The sequence below is a fragment of the Cucurbita maxima genome, unplaced genomic scaffold, assembly GCF_002738345.1.
Source record: "Cucurbita maxima cultivar Rimu unplaced genomic scaffold, Cmax_1.0 Cma_Scf00036, whole genome shotgun sequence".
NCBI classification, from domain to species: Eukaryota; Viridiplantae; Streptophyta; class Magnoliopsida; order Cucurbitales; family Cucurbitaceae; genus Cucurbita; species Cucurbita maxima.
This window is the reverse complement of record NW_019272052.1, coordinates 327,617-343,926: the sequence shown is the minus strand read 5'-3', so window position 1 is coordinate 343,926 and position 16,310 is coordinate 327,617. Positions and strand designations below refer to the sequence as shown.

The following is a 16,310-nucleotide window of genomic DNA, read 5'->3' as shown; positions in this document are numbered from 1 at the left end:
ACCCCCAACTCCACGATGGCTAACTAAATTTCTCAAATAAAGAAGTATCGTTAGAAAGATGGGTCCAATTATTTAAACTTTGACAACCCTAATCAATTAGGTTATTTTTCACCGCCACCTTTAAAATAAAGTTCAAGAACATGAGACTCAAACTTCTAATCTCCTCAATCAACGTCATCGCCAAAACTTGGATGATTTGGAAGCAAAATCATTGAGATATGGTCGGCCATCCTGAAGCCTAAAGGCATCCCGTGTGAGAAAATGGCTGCCAGCTTAGACGGATCTTGTCCGTTGCTGCTCTATCTCTCCCTTCCTTCCCCACTCTGCACTGGCTATGATGTATATCCAGCTTGTCCTTTATGCAACATTCAGACGCTTCTCTATCCAAATATTCCTTTTTGTGGCTTCCCCTGTTCCTTCCTCCAAGGATTTGGGCCCCTATCATCCACTTCCACCCCAGTCATCACCATTTGCCACCTCCCCCATAGTTCACAGCCTAAGACTTAAAACAATTACCCACTTGCCACCTTTCAAATCTCTCCCATTTTCTCACCACTGTCTATATAAAGCCCTCTCAAAACCCAACTTCAACACACCAATTTTCATCTTCTCCTCCTCCTCCCATCTATTTCGAACCAAAAAAAATGTCTCCTCCTCACAAAGCTTCGACAACAAAGCTTCTACTCTGTGTGTTCATGGCTTCTGTAATGGCCGTCACCGCCGGCAACTTTCTCCAGGATGTGGACGTCACTTGGGGTGGTCCACGTGGCAAGATACTAGATGGAGGCCGACATCTCACGCTCTCTCTCGACAAAGATTCAGGCTCCGGATTCCAATCCAAGAAGGAGTTTCTATTTGGAAGATTCGATGTTCAAATGAAGCTCGTCCCCGGAAACTCTGCTGGCACCGTCACCACTTTTTATGTAAGCTCCAATCAATCTTGACTTTCTTCCTAATTTAGAGAATGATGGTGGATTTAAAAGTTGGAAAACCCAAAAACAAAGTCATAAAAACTTTTGATCCGCAGTTGTCTTCGCAAGGAGGATCACACGATGAGATTGACTTGGAATTCTTAGGCAACTCGTCCGGAGATCCATACACACTTCACACCAACGTGTACTCTCAGGGGAAAGGAAACAGGGAACAACAATTTCACCTTTGGTTTGATCCCACCAAAGGATTTCACACCTATTCTATTGATTGGTCTCCAGAAAGCATCAAGTAAGAGGGTCTCCCCATCCATCTTCCTATATTCAATTTAGCTTCCTCCAAATTACTAAACCAAACTTCTCTCTCTTTACAGCTTTCTAGTGGATAACATTCCTATAAGGGTATTTCACAACTGGGAAAAGATTGGTGTTTCTTACCTCAACCGCCAACCCATGAGAGTTTATTCGAGTTTGTGGAACGCAGACGATTGGGCAACCAGAGGGGGGCTAGTGAAAACTGATTGGGCACAGGCACCCTTCACAGCATCATACAGAAACTTCAATGCCAATGGGTGTGTTGCATCAGCTGGGTCATCATCGTGTGGCTCCAAGTTTTCGAATACTTTGAAAGGTGGAGCACAAAGCGATGGAGGCCGACTAGATGCGAAGAGTAGAAATAGATTGAGATGGGTGCAGTCCAAGTTCATGATTTACAATTACTGTACTGACCTCAAGAGATTTCCTCGCGGCATTCCAGCTGAATGCAAGCGCCCAAGGTTCCTGTGAGAGATGTTGCACGCCAAGCTCCAAACCCAACTACTGCTTCTGTGTCTCCAATATTATTGTTAGCTCCTGAGGATTTGGTTTCATATAATTATTTATTCTTTTTGCATATAAATTTTGTTGTTGTCATTCTGAATAAATATATTTTTATTTGTTTTAATTTTGAAATATTTTATTGTAATTTATAGACTGAATATAGAATAAAAGGTTTCTTAATGATCAGCTTATTTTTAAATAAATAAAAAAAAAAACAGATAGATGAAACAAAATGAAATAGATAAAAAGCAAATATTAAATCATATGGCATATTCAAAGAGATAAATCATGTAGTACTAAAGTCATAAATCAAATTACAGACATGCACTGACATAGTTTAACAAAATGTAACAAATATTATCTAGTACATTCTGTTGAATCAACAAATATTTATCTAATAAATATGTCATAGTATCATTTAGTTAATAGAATTTCAGATAAAAATTGCATAACGTTTCAATTTAAAAGTTTATGATTACAATCTAGGTTGACTAATTGATACAATCATCCAACTTTACAAACTAAATCATAATAAAATACAATAAATCCTTGATGGAATTGTCTTTTTCATGCAACCTCAAATGTTTCGACCACTCGTCCGGTCAATAAGTCTTTCAAAAGTAGCCAAGGTGGTTAGTTTTCCACATCTGCTATCTCCAAACTCCTAATATGATCAACTAACCAAGGATATTTGGCACCAACCACCTTGGATTAGACTTGCAGTTCAACTCACAGTTGCCAGTAAATAATAAAGTTTACAGAAAATAAATTTAAGTCATAATAACTAAATATAATTCATCAAAGTTACTAAAGCCAATACCAAACCAATGCCCTTACTGGCATTTTTCGAAATTAACAATTGAGCATTTGTCCAACAAATATAGTTTGATTGAATTTAATTAATCCACGTCATCGAGAACCATCATTCCTTAGTTGTCATAAGATGGCATACCTTCCAAATATAAACCGGGTTGATGGTCGCTTTGCAAGAAAAGATTCCAGCGTCTCGATTACCACAGGCTGCAGCTTAGGAAGGTGATATTAGAGAGGCGGGCTGTAAAAATTTAAACTTCAAACGCGTATTGGTGCATTTGATTACCTGTTTATGCCAACCATAAATGCTTGCCAGATGCCAGCTAACACAGATCCAGTTGACAAATCCTCTCTGTCACGCGCATGGAGGAATTTCTTTATACCGTTTGTTTTTTCCTTCGTTCTGACGAACGCAAGTGGATTATTGACGCTCTATGATTTCAGCGTCAAGTTCAACTTTCAAGACCATGCAATGCTCGGAAGTTTCACAATTCAGCAATAAAGAAGTGCTTTTTCTGGTTCCCACTGCTCCTTCCGTGACTCTCAAATCTATCTATCATAAACGTATCCCACTCCATTGTGGCTAATAAATTTCGCCAGCACAAAAGGCTCTGGCACTTTTTTTTTATAGTAGAATTAGCGATTGCTGAATTTTCTTATATAAGGGCTTCACAACTTCTATTCCAGCATCACCATTCACCATCTTCCCTTCGTCTCTGTTTACATAGACCTCTCTACAATTCGTTTCCATTCAATTTTGTCCAAAGCAAAGCATGTCTTCGTCTCACAAAGCATCAACAATGCTTGCACTTTCATTATTCATGGCTTCAGTAATGACCGCAGCTGCTGGAAACTTTCTCCAAGAGGTCGACATCACTTTTGGTGGTCCACGCGCCAATATATACGATGGAGGCCGACACCTCACCCTCTCGCTTGACAAAGGATCAGGGTCTGGTTTTCAATCCAAGAAGGAGTACCTATTTGGAAGGTTTGACATCCAAATCAAGTTGGTGCCTGGAAACTCTGCTGGCACCGTTACCACCTTTTATGTAAGTTTCAACATGAACTCGCACTCAAATTTAATTTCCCCCAGTAAACCTATCTAACTCAATCTTTTCTCGTGCAGTTGTCTTCTCAAGGCCCAGGACACGATGAGATTGACTTCGAATTCTTAGGCAATTCATCTGGAGATCCATACACACTTCACACCAATGTGTACACACAAGGAAAAGGAAACAGGGAACAGCAGTTTCACCTTTGGTTTGATCCAACAAAGACGTTTCACACATACTCCATCGACTGGAGTCCTGAAAGCATCAAGTAAGTGTTAGTTCAAGTCTTAAATGTGAAGTTCTATAAAACTTGGTTTCCCGTTCCGTAACAAAAGCTTTGTTCTTTTTCAGGTTTTTGGTAGATAACATTCCCATAAGGGTGTTCAGAAATTGGGAAACAATTGGCATTCCATACCCAAAAAGCCAACCCATGAGAGTTTATTCAACTCTATGGAATGCAGACGACTGGGCAACAAGAGGAGGACTAGTGAAGACCGATTGGACAAAGGCCCCTTTCACTGCATCGTATAGAAATATCAATGTCAATGCATGTGTCGTGTCATCTGGGTCATCATCTTGCGGCTCCAAGTTTACCAATTCCATGCAAGGTGGAAAACAGAATTTAGTATTAGATGCTAAGACTAGAAATAGAATGCGATGGGTGCAGTCCAAATACATGATTTACAATTACTGCACCGACTTTAAAAGATTTCCTCAAGGTGTTTCAGCTGAATGCAAGCGCTCAAGGTTTCTGTGATAGATTGCAAGCCATCTCGAGACAGTCCATGATTGTTTTCTGGTTCCTATTTCTCGGATCATCATTTCTAAGTCCGTAAACGTAATTCTTTATTCTTTTATTTTAGTTATTTATTTATTTATTTATATGTTTTTTGCATATAATGAACAAATAAAATCCCATTGTTCTTTTCACTCTTGATTTTTATTAGTACCAATTCCTCAATCCATGCATTTCCACGCACAAATGCATGGATTCTCTCGCTTCCTCATTATCAGACACCAACAACCAACAATGATTTTAATACCCGCAAATGTGCAGACTAATCAAAAACCGAAGACCTCTAGTCCATATGTGATTTGGAAAATGCTTAAGACAGGGGTATCCTGCCCAATGGCTTTGGAAGGGAGAAAAAAAAAAAAAAAAAAGCGATACAAATTTGAACATCACTATTGGCAATCGGTACAAGTTATCAAACTATCCAAGGAAATAAGCCTACGTCTTTTCATTGGAAAAACAAGGTACAAAATTCCCTCCCCCCCGGAGCTCACGTTTCAGTTCTGTATTTATTGAGGACTGTTTGGGGAATTGGCGTTGTTGACCTAAGATTTTAGAATTTTAGAAGAAAAGGATAATCACAATGTTCATTAGAATTGAACTTCAAGGTTATCATGCAACTTTGTTATTTTCCAATTCACTCATATTCGTTTCCTCACGAACATAGGAGATTAATTCTGTTCAGCATGAAAGAACAGTTTCAAGCAAGTCATTAAAACTTCAGAACATATAAAATCATACCAAGTTTCTTAATGTTTATCCTTATTTTTTTTTTTTTTCTTTTTCTCGAACACCTTATATTATAGTGTGTAATTGCAGGATATCCGATCACATCATCAAAGGAAACTGTAGGATGAAAAATAACTAGAAATGCTCAAAAACTCCAATTAAAAGAAGAAGCTATAAACCTATAAGCATACTTGATAGTGAAAAAATCATCTCATGAAGAAACGTACCTGCAGAGCTCCTCGAGGTTCATCCAGCCTCAAAGGTCGCTTTTCACTTTTGTACTCCTTGATCTTCACTATATGTTCCAACAGCTTTCCAGTTCACCACTCCATTCTTTTCCTTCTTTTCTGAAAATTTTCCATCTTCAAGAGATTAGACGCCTTACTTTTGCTGGAAGTTGTCCTCGTTACTCTTCTGGAGATATCTCATCTTTTTCTTTTCCTTCAAACTTGCATTATTCTTCACATTGACCGATTCTTCCATCGCTTCTCTACATTCAACTCTCTTCTCAAATTCACCGCGTTTTCCTCCTCCTGATCCTGTATCAACGTCGTCTTCATCTTCTTGAGCTTACATTCACTTTTCCTCCAACGCTCATCACCGATGCTATATCGTCTCGTACCACCGCATCGCGTGCTGCTGCTGTCGATCGACTGGCTTCAAATGTCATTACTCAGTCAAGAAATTTATCGTTTGCACTATCCTTCTTTCTCCTCAACTCACCGATCCCTGCCTCCAAGATCCGTATCCTTCTTCGTTTCCCTGTTCTAATTCATAAAAACATCGAAGTTGGGAGTTCGAGCCACTTAAGTAAATAATTTAATAATTATTCAATATTACTTGTATGGTTAAGTTAAGTTAGGATTGGTTGAATTGATAAAGTCACATATTACATAGCCAGAAAATCAAATTTCATATATAAATCTCACACATAATTAATCTTGTAGGTATGGGAAAGGGATATTAATTTAATTCGGGATTCAAATTTCATCATACATAAATAAAATTACCAAAATATCTCACACTTTTTTTACTTCCTCGTGGTCACTATCGTCCATTGTTGCCAACCATCTCAACCAACAACTACCTCCTTCTACCATCGGATTTAGTCAGCAACCATCTTCATTGACCACCACTACCATCTACTAGCAACAAATCGTGTCACTTTATTACTAATTGTTGAGAATTGTTGGGAGGGAATTCCACGTTGGCTAATTAAGAGGATGATCGTAAATTTATAAGTAACAAATACATCTCCATTACAATGAGACATTCAAAAGCAGAGTTGCTAGAGTCAGGCTTGTACTAATTGTAATGAATTTTTTGAATATTTATTCTCAATAAAAATAAAATAAAAAAAAGATTGTATTGGGCTTTAAATGGGCCGGAAATTGGAAAACCCAAGCGGGAGCCCAAAGCAGTATGGTCATTCAAGAAAGCGGAAGAGACTACCAAAAACTGATTTGAAAATAGTTAAAATTATATTTTTATTATTTTAATGTTTAATTTTACAGTCCTAAACTAAAGTTTTTCTATCACTGAAACTGATTTTATTGCGTCATATTTAAAATTACTTTTTTTAAAAAAAAAAAAAAAAAAAACAGCGTAATTCTGTGGTTACTTTCATGTTTACTTTTGGTTTGATTTTGTGTCGGAGAATGGTTTCCGCATGGAAGGCAGGAAGAGAGACAATAGCAGAATTGAGAGAATGGTGGAAAGGGAAAAATGGAAGTTGGGTTTGGCAGTCAGTGACGACATGTCGACCGAGAAGACGGTGAGCAGAGCGACAATTCCTGGATTCGGATTATTTATTGGGTGCGGGTGGGAACATAAATGCATTGCATGTGTACCACTGCCCATCATCATTCAATTTTTCTCCCTACTTCTTTGCCCCTTCAAACACGCATACTTTCCTCTCCCACATCGATAATATTCACCACCGGCCCCACTTTATGTACAATCCATCCACGTTTAGTCTCTAATTAAACGTGATTAATTATACTTGAGTAAGCGCCGACCGACCCGTTGCCTAGGCTCAAATCCCGCTGGGGCTGATCATGCCTTTTTCTTTATGGCTCAATCATTATTCCACACAGCCCCCGAAGAAGGAAAGAGGCTCGTCCATGGCTTGCAAAAAGCTTAAAGTAATGTGTCGGTTTTAACTCTATCAAAAAGTACACAAAAGTGATCAAAATAAACCAAGTAAATCTAGAGTTGAAGACGTAGAGATAGGAAATTATGTGGAGTAATTAGACACTTTTTTGAAGTACTTTTAAAAGCAGGCGTGTAATGAATTGAAAGGTAAATTTGAGATCTAAAATTATATATATATATATATATCTATAAAGTTGGACGATCTGGAATTATAGGGGTGTTGGAGTTAGGTAAAAATGAAGATCTTTGGTGTGATTTATTTATTGTTGTAATGAAAAAATGGGTACCAATAATAAGTACGGATGGTGGGTTATGGGTCAAATACTAAAAACAAGATTGGAAAAGGTTAAAAATAGGGGAACAGGGAGTGTTTGGATGCCCAGAAAACGAAGAAGAGGAAGAGGAAGAGGAAGAGAGAGAGAAAAGAAAAGACATGAGGTGGCTCTGATCACATGGAGCCCCATATGCCCAACACAACCAAATCTCTCTCCCAATCCCAATGCCCAATGCCCCTTTCTTTGTTTCCTTCTTGGAAGCATCACCACCACTATATCATACCCATTCTAATCATTTCATTATTCAATTATATATTTTTTCTAACTTTCGTAGATTTAAATTAATTTTAACTTGATTAATCTTTAGAAAAGGTTGAAAAAATCAAATTAAATAAAATAGGTAACAAAATAGAATAATTAGTGGGATTTAAAATTTAATTTTAGAAATTATTATAGGGAATGGATAAGAATAAGAGATTGTATTTATTTATTTATTTATTTATTTGTGGTAAGGCAATGTTGTATGAATTGGGATTACTAATTAATTAAGATAGAGAAATTCAAAATTGAAAATTTGGGGGCTCAAGGTGAAGGTGGTGGGGCTACTGATTAGCGCCACGTGGCGACCATGCCAAGGCTAGTCATATAGATCATAGGATGAAGAGAGTGGGGAGGCACATGGGCGGTGTTGGCTTCGAGAAAATCATGTGATCACATGTGCTTTCTCTCCTTCTTTTATTTTTCATTCTTTTCGTGGGCCCATTTTCCCTCTCCCAATCTCCACGCTCCTCACTCCTTTCCCTCTGCGCGTGGCTCTCTCTCTATTTCCCTTTTTCTTTTTCTTTTTTTTTTTTAATGGGAATTCCCACTTTAAACTCCAAAAATAAAATAAAAAAACGTGAAGCCATTAGTGGATTTTTTTAAAATTTTATTTCAGATTTAAATTTAATTTTGTATTTCTGAAACTAAAAGTTCAGGTTGTTACGAATATGAAACAAAATTGTCACCTTTTTTAATGTATGAAGACCAAAGTAAAACAAAAATTAAAAGTATAAATGCCCAAATTGAAAATAGTTTTGAATCATAATTCATATAAGATTTGGTTGCTAGCTGGGTTGCACCACATTTGCAAACCAACCACATGGCCCAATAGTATGCTGCCATGTTTTTTTAATTTTGTGAAATTAAAATGAAACTTGTTATGGTAAAAAATAAATGAACAGAAAATAAAGTTTTGGGGTTGATAGAGTGGGCGGGAATGATTTGATATAGAATATGCGATTTGGCTTCCGAGTAATATGCATAAGGTGGGAGCGGAAGGAAGAAGGTTGAGTCGCGAAGCGGCGTTTGAAGGGGCAGTAAAATCCAAAACCAGAGGTGTCGGGATAACCCCAAAAATGGTGGGCCATAGCTTCGTTGGCATTGACATTTCCAGAGCTCAACAATAATTTAACTCCCTCCTCCTTCCCCTTATTCGTACCCATTCACACGCCCCTTCCTCTTCTTCTATTCCTTCTCTCTCTCTCTCTCTCTCTCTCTCTCTCTCTCTCTCTACCTCTCCGCCATGGACAAACCTCAATTTCAAACTCTCAACCTAACCACCGCTTCTCGTCAGAAACACCGTCGCCGTAGCCGGAGGAAAGTACCGGCTACCTGCAATGCCAAGAAGATTCACCGAAACGGCGCTGTTTTTGCCTCTGGAGAACCTGATGAGAAGGAGGTCGTCGAACGGAAGATTCGCGCATTGCAGAGTATTGTACCGGGAGGTGAATCGCTTGGAGTCGACAAGTTGTTTGAACAGACGGCGGAGTATATAATGAACTTGCAGCATCAAGTGAAGGCCATGAGAGCTCTCTCGACCTTTTTTGAGAGCTTGGAGAAGGAGAAAAGCGAGTGCGGAGGTTGAAGAAGATGAGTTACTTCTGATTTTGATTTTTTTTTTTCTTCTTCTTCTTTCATTCGGTTTATTATTTTTTCTTTTCCATGTGAGGAAAGATCGATCGGGCGTTTGATTCTCAGTCGCTCCATCTTTTCTCTGTTAGTTGGAACCAGGATTTCGAATCCTTTTCCCTTGTTTATCATCATCATCATCATCATCATCATCATCATCATCATCTTTCATACTACTTGCTGGTAAATCTGTGTAGCTTTTTAATGAATAGAAAATCATAACAGATTGGGGTGAGAGTTCAAGAATGTGATTACGCAGTTTCATTAATCTGGTTCTTGGCAGAGGTTTCCATAGCGAAGGAATCGCTTACTTTTCCTAGTATTCTTGTAACAGGTAACAAAGTGGATTTCCAAATGATTCCAAATCTAGATTAACTCATGATTTAAGCCTTAACTTTTGGATAAATCATTGATCAAAAACCATCTTTGTTCATATTTTTGGAAGTATATTAATTCTGATTAGAAAAAATACATTCGATAATAGCACGGATTTTATTCTTGTTTATAAATATATTGAACACATTGCGTTATCTATCCAGCTATTGACTCGGGCTTTTATTTCCTTTTAAAGTTTCTTTTCTATTTTGGGTAATTATGTTACTGCTTTCAATTACTTTTTTGGACGATCGTTATCTTTTATCATTCCAAAAATTAATCCTAACGAAAAGTTTGAATTCCATTGACATTTTTCTTCATTAATGCCAATCCAACATGCTAATAAGAAAATTGTATATGGGTTTTCGTTAAAGATTGATGAGATTGTGGCCTGTGGGACCGTCTTTTATTTGTTTGAACCATCATTCAATAATATCCCAGTTTCCTCTTCAAGGGCCAATATGGTGATAGTGAGTTTCCAAGTCTGAAACACACAGCTCAAATAATGTCACGAAAGCCTGTCACAGTTCAAAGCTTATAAAGAGATTCAATAAATGAACTATTAAAAACTTTTCTTCTATAATTCAAAACTCTACTGCAAATAATGGCCAAGTTCGAAAACTGAAGCAATCAGAAGCATTGATTCTTTTTTTTCCCAACTAAATACAAGAAGCTTGATTGTTCCTTCATACTATTCAAGCAAATTCGAGGCCAACATCGTTCTTTTAGTACATCCAACTCCAAACGAACTCGTAAAAAGCTGTAGAACCCTCCACACACATGGAACTAAAGTTCAATCAGATAGCTTCTCTAATACATTCTTGCCATACCATACTCAACTGCACCTGCGTTTCTACGGGTGGTGCCCAGCAATGGCTCCGGCATCATATTGAGCATTTACCTGCAAACGTGCAGCAGCACAGTCATTGTTTCCCGCCTTGGGGATGCCTACTCGTGCCATAAAGAAAGGATTTGAGAAAGCACCAGTAGCAGCTGTATCTGCTGCTAACTTGGCAGCCATTCCACATTGAGGGGATTGTTTACATTGCAAGGAAGTGTCCTGCTCAGCCCCTGATGCTGTTCTTCCTTCATTTTGGCCACAAGATTGTTGGTAATAGTATGTGGGATGGATAGCATGAGAAGGGAGGGCACTTCTAATTAACATTCTTGGGTCGTAAGCATCTTTAACGATACTTCCACCGCTATCGTATGGCATGACCGGGGGCCCGAAATTCTTCCAGGCTTGGCTAAACACAGATACAAAGTTAGAACAGGTGGATTGAAATACAAGTCGGCAAAACAAATGATAGGATGGAACTCAGAAAAGACCTTGAGTAGCAGCAATCCTCTTCTGGCTGCTGTATGAGGCTGCTGGTGCATATCGATCTTCAAAGGAAACAATATTTGATGTTGGCTTAGGAGGAATGGTATTTGATTGTACTGAAGACCTGGTAGCATCGACAGATTGGAAATATAAGTATATCATCATAATTGGACATTTGAAGCATATCTTAAAGCGTAGTTTACCTAGGAAGAGATGCATGCTTTCTTTCAAGAGGATAAACTGGTCCACTTTTACCTCCATTATCTTCAAGATGAGCAAATTGCCTTTTGAACTGATCAAGTGCACTATGCAAGCAGAAATATGGACCAGATGAGCAGTGTCAGGAATGGACTTATTATCATTTGGAAATTGAATTAGAAAAAGGCATTTAATGACCTTGGATAAAGAAAATTTGATCTCTCAGTTCCATTTAAGTAGTCTTTCAGCAGTTGAGGATGGTATTCTAGTATCTCGAGGAATATCAGCTCGCGAATGTCGTCCTTCGTGACCTTTCTCCTCTCGAATTCAAACTCCACCTTAGAGATTGGCTGGCAAGAAGGTTCCCTCTCAACCTTTGCCAGCCCCTTAAAGTAAGGATCTGCCAATGCCTGATGGCATATGCAATGTTTTCAACCAGACTACTTCAAGATTTCAAAGCACTAGATAAATAAATGCAAGAGTACATAACAAAGGTAGCATTGAAATAATAAGCAGACCTCTTCGGCAGTAGGTCGATCCTTTGGATCAAATGCAAGCAATCGTCGTAGTAATTGCAGGGCTAGAGGAATCCACATTTGGGAACTTCTGTGAAAAGGGTATGGGCTGCTTCTTCCTCATACTAGTTAAGTACCTCCTAGCCTTTTCATTTCTTACCTATGGGAACACATTTGAAAGGTGATGGTTAGGAAATTCTCTCTCAAAAGATCAAGACTGCTCCCCAACTATACATAATATAATGCAACTTGCCCGAGAAATGGTATCTAACGAAGGCGTTCCAAGGAGATCTGTCATCAAATCAAGTTGGTGAACAATATTTTTACCAGGAAAAAGTGGTTTTCCGGTCAGTACTTTAGCAAATATGCAGCCAATACTCCAAATCTCAATGGCAGGAGTATACTATATCCAGTCAAAAAATAGAAATCAGACCCAGAAGAACAAAATGGAACATCATTAATGAAAAGAAAAATGATAGAACTGTCAATCGTGAGTGGTGTAGCCTAAATCAATAAACCATTCAATAACTAAAACAATTAAACCAAAATTTCATTACACAGAAGGAGAGTGAATCGATTAATCTCATCCCTACAATGGGGTTATAACTAAGATCTATTTAACTCACTTCATTTAGGTTCTTAGATTATTTGAGATTCAAGATTACCCGGTTTACTTGTGTGGAAAACGTCATATGAAATTAGCAAAGTTAAGATTGTAAGAATGTTCTGTAGACTATGTTCAAGAAATGACATCAAACAAACCTTAGAGAAGAAAGAACCACATAGCTCTGGAGCCCTATACCATCTGGTAGAAACATAGTCCTGCAAGTACCGTCACACGCTATAAGCTTTGCTGTCTACATATACATCCAGAATTTCTATATTGATTGGCCTACCGTCCAAAATATTGTTGTCGGGGTGTCGCTGAAAGCAACTCTAGCCAATCCAAAATCACAAACTTTGAGTTTGCAATTTGCATTTGCCAATATATTCTTTGGTTTTAAATCCCGATGGTAAACATTTGCTGCAACAATGTAGATCAGAATCAGGCAACTCCAGGCAGTAAACCTCCACCAAAAACATTATAAAAAGAATATGACAAAAGGAAAGGGTAACCATCAGAAGCCTAAATGCAATAACATGAGAGAAACAAAACACCCCATCTCCCCAAAAAGTATACAGTAAGGTAGAGTGTTTATGCAACGCAATATCCAAGCACCTGTGTGAATATATTTCAGTGCACGGAGTAGCTGGTAAAGAAAAAATTGATAGTGCTCTTTTTTTAAATCTGATTCCATCAACTCGAACACAACAAAAATATCTTTGAAACCCCTGCGAGAAGGTGGTAACATAATGTGTTTGATTTCGACAATATCGGGATGTCGTAGAAGTCTGAGTAGCTTTATCTCACGAAGAATCCGAGCAGCATCAGATACATGTTCAAAAATATCATGCATCTTCTTTATTGCCACTTTTTCATTTGTGAGAGTGTCAACAGCTGAACAAACCACACCATACCTCCCCTTTCCAATAACTTCCTGGATTTTGAATCTGTTGGCATCTCCATATTCAGAGAAAAAGTCCAATTCTGCAGAATTCTGTCATACAAAAATCTATCTACATTACGAAACGTGGTACTCATAAACATTAAACATACAGGACATTCATAACCAGGAAAAAGCCTAGAGGCGTTCAATAATTTTGGTATAGCTTTCAAAGGGACATCAATAAACGGTATGGAATTCACTACGAGCAAAAGTAAGGATCAAGAAATGACATCCAAATGAATTCAATAAAAGTACGATCATCAAAGTCACGTTTCACATACATGATCTATCTCTTTAATCAAACCCCAATATATAAACTCTTATAATTTGCAATTTTCATTTCAAATTAGTGTCGAAATTGTCATATTCTTCCACCAATATGCCATACATTTGTTTGCATCAGACAGGAGCACTCATATAACTTTTGGGGAAAAAGATGTACGGTATTAGAGAAGGTTGTGAGTAAGATAATAACAATGAGATACCAAACTTCACCTTCTTACGGTGATCGGTCTGCATTTCCCCGAACTCTGAAACCCAGCTTCAAGAACAACAATGAACACGAAATCTGATATCCAGTTGAGCACCAAAATAGAAAACTCGAATTCTTAACCAACTAAAAGAAGACTCAACCACATTTGCCCCATCTACTCCTGCTCCGGATCACAAACCCACAATCCCTCCGTATGCTCCTTCCCGAATCCTCCACGGAACATAATAAAATTACCCAAATCAAATCCCTCATACACTTCCCCACCTGCAATCCCAAAAACCCAATCACCAAACCGGAACAACCGGCACCACCAGCTACCATAAAGTAACCAAAATCAGATGGAGCATACAAACTTTTTGCATTCCTACTCGATGAATGCCCTAAACCCAATTGCTCAACGATGAAGAATCAGTCGGGGAAACCAAAATCGGAGATCTACAGGCGGCTAACAGGAGAAGGCGAGCAGAAAAGAGAGTTGGGGAGAGGGAAGGAAGGCCTAAGGCTGTAGAGTGGATATATAAACAAGATAATTTGAAGTAAAAGAGCAGAAATCTAGGAGACCCTCTTCCTTGCTTTGGATTTTTCAATCCTTTTCTTTTTCTATTTCAATCGGCATCTGTTTATTTCCTCTCAGTTCGTAGATTCGTATGGATAAGGATGGATGGAGGGTGGTAATACCAAGAGGACTGTATAATTTGGGGAACAGAGATCAGAGAAATCAGCAATCTTCGTCCAACAGAATCCAAATTTTCGATGGAATCGGAAAATGGTGATACTCCAACCCCGAAAAATAAAAATAAATGTACATCTTCCAAGTCATAAATGTTTTTAAAATCGCATTCAATTAAGATTGAAAAGGAGAGTGATATAGAATTTATTTGTGGAGATTACTTACCAGTAGTTTATAATTTAACCTAAATCCTCAAAATTTGAAAGGATTTGAGGTATCGATTCAGCAGGTCAATCGACATAGCACGTGAGCAACTTGGCATTCAATGGTAAGGACGATACGGTGGGTCACTTTCTAAAACCCTTCTCCCCTCAATAATTCGGTTGCATCTATTTCAAGCAAAATAAATAAATAAATAAATAAATAATAAATCATAAATTTATAATATAGTATGAAAATTATATTAATATTTACATTTATTAACAAATTTGGCACAAATTTTGAGTTCAATTACCTTGGACCTTAATTAGGTCGAAACTAAAGGAATTATGGTATGATTTATGTCTATTATTATTTTGAATCACCTCTGCCCGGTTATAGTTATAATTAAATTGAATTCTGTAATGCGTCGATTTTTGTTCAAGGCTTTAAACCGCACGCTATAGAGAGATTTTCAGACCAAGCTTTGTTGCTCGCATTGTTTTGTTGGGCAAGAAAGGTTGTTTTAATATTTGCGTTGAAATGGTCTTATTCCACCAATTGTTTTAATATTTAGACCTTCTTAGTAACCATTTTTGTTCTTTAACTTGTTTTGGGGTTTTATAACTTTGAAGGCCCAAATACAAGTTTTGGGTTTTTCTGATCAAATTGTGTTGAGCATGTTGAAAATTACAAAAATACCCTTAATTTCGATCGAAGTTCATATCATGAAGACATTTTCATTTGATTTTTGAAGACATCCCATTCCATTGGAGTCTCACGCCCTCTAATTATACGAGATTGTTTTAATATTTTGTATATTATTGAAATAAATAATGTAATACTGAACTAAATTGGGCAACACCCACCACGAACTATACAGCAAGTCTTCTATGAAATATTCTTGGGTTTTGTCTGGATGTAGATATTTTGGTTACGTGGGCCCTAACGTGTTCCTTTTCGTAGCCGCAGACGTGGTCATCTCCGAACTAAGGAGTGGGTACTGACACTCCGCAATCTCGGAGAGTGTGGGCCTTTTCTTTTTTTTGTTTCTACTTTCCAGCCCAGTTCAAATTTATGATTCCGCCTAGTGGGCCCAGCCCATTAAGCTCATTAAAGCGATTACACGTGCTGCTGTTCAATTACATACGACCATACGCACAATTAATTACACCAAAAATCATATTTAAAGAGATTGATGGATTATAATGATTTCATATCTGGCTGTCACAATCTGTACATCCAAAACTAGAGGAAAAGATAAAGCATTAGCCCATTAGGCTTTGTTTTTTTCTTTACTCTACTTTTTTATTTTAGTAATTCTATTTCAAAAAATATTTATAGGAATTGTAAAAAATAATAACAATAACCCTTAATTATTGTGTTTTTCTTTTTTTCTTTTAGATTTATGATTATTTTGAAACAACAGAACGTTTACCCAAAAAGAAATGATGGGCCCCATGAAGACAAGGGAGG

The 16,310-nt window shown here is 37.7% G+C and overlaps 3 protein-coding genes and 1 pseudogene across 3 annotated transcripts; 3 read left to right on the top strand and 1 right to left on the bottom strand.

Annotated features, from left to right (window-relative positions):
* The first annotated feature begins 477 nt into the window (after window positions 1-477).
* On the top strand, window positions 478-1,929 carry LOC111468091 (xyloglucan endotransglucosylase/hydrolase 2-like). The gene is made up of 3 exons (XM_023113148.1): window positions 478-923; window positions 1,028-1,221; window positions 1,304-1,929. Exons 1-3 carry the CDS (start codon window positions 645-647, stop codon window positions 1,713-1,715), a joined length of 885 nt encoding a protein of 294 aa, XP_022968916.1. The 5' UTR covers window positions 478-644; the 3' UTR covers window positions 1,716-1,929.
* A 1,267-nt stretch (window positions 1,930-3,196) lies between these two features.
* LOC111468092 (xyloglucan endotransglucosylase/hydrolase 2-like) lies at window positions 3,197-4,777 on the top strand. The gene is made up of 3 exons (XM_023113149.1): window positions 3,197-3,610; window positions 3,688-3,881; window positions 3,965-4,777. The coding sequence occupies exons 1-3, from the start codon at window positions 3,335-3,337 to the stop codon at window positions 4,368-4,370; spliced, it is 876 nt and encodes a 291-aa protein (XP_022968917.1). The 5' UTR covers window positions 3,197-3,334; the 3' UTR covers window positions 4,371-4,777.
* A 4,259-nt stretch (window positions 4,778-9,036) lies between these two features.
* Window positions 9,037-9,762, top strand: LOC111468093 (transcription factor PAR2-like). Its single transcript, XM_023113151.1, has one exon. It carries the CDS (start codon window positions 9,129-9,131, stop codon window positions 9,468-9,470), a length of 342 nt encoding a protein of 113 aa, XP_022968919.1. The 5' UTR covers window positions 9,037-9,128; the 3' UTR covers window positions 9,471-9,762.
* Window positions 9,763-10,444: 682 nt separating this feature from the next.
* LOC111468090 lies at window positions 10,445-14,733 on the bottom strand (annotated as a pseudogene).
* Window positions 14,734-16,310: the final 1,577 nt, after the last annotated feature.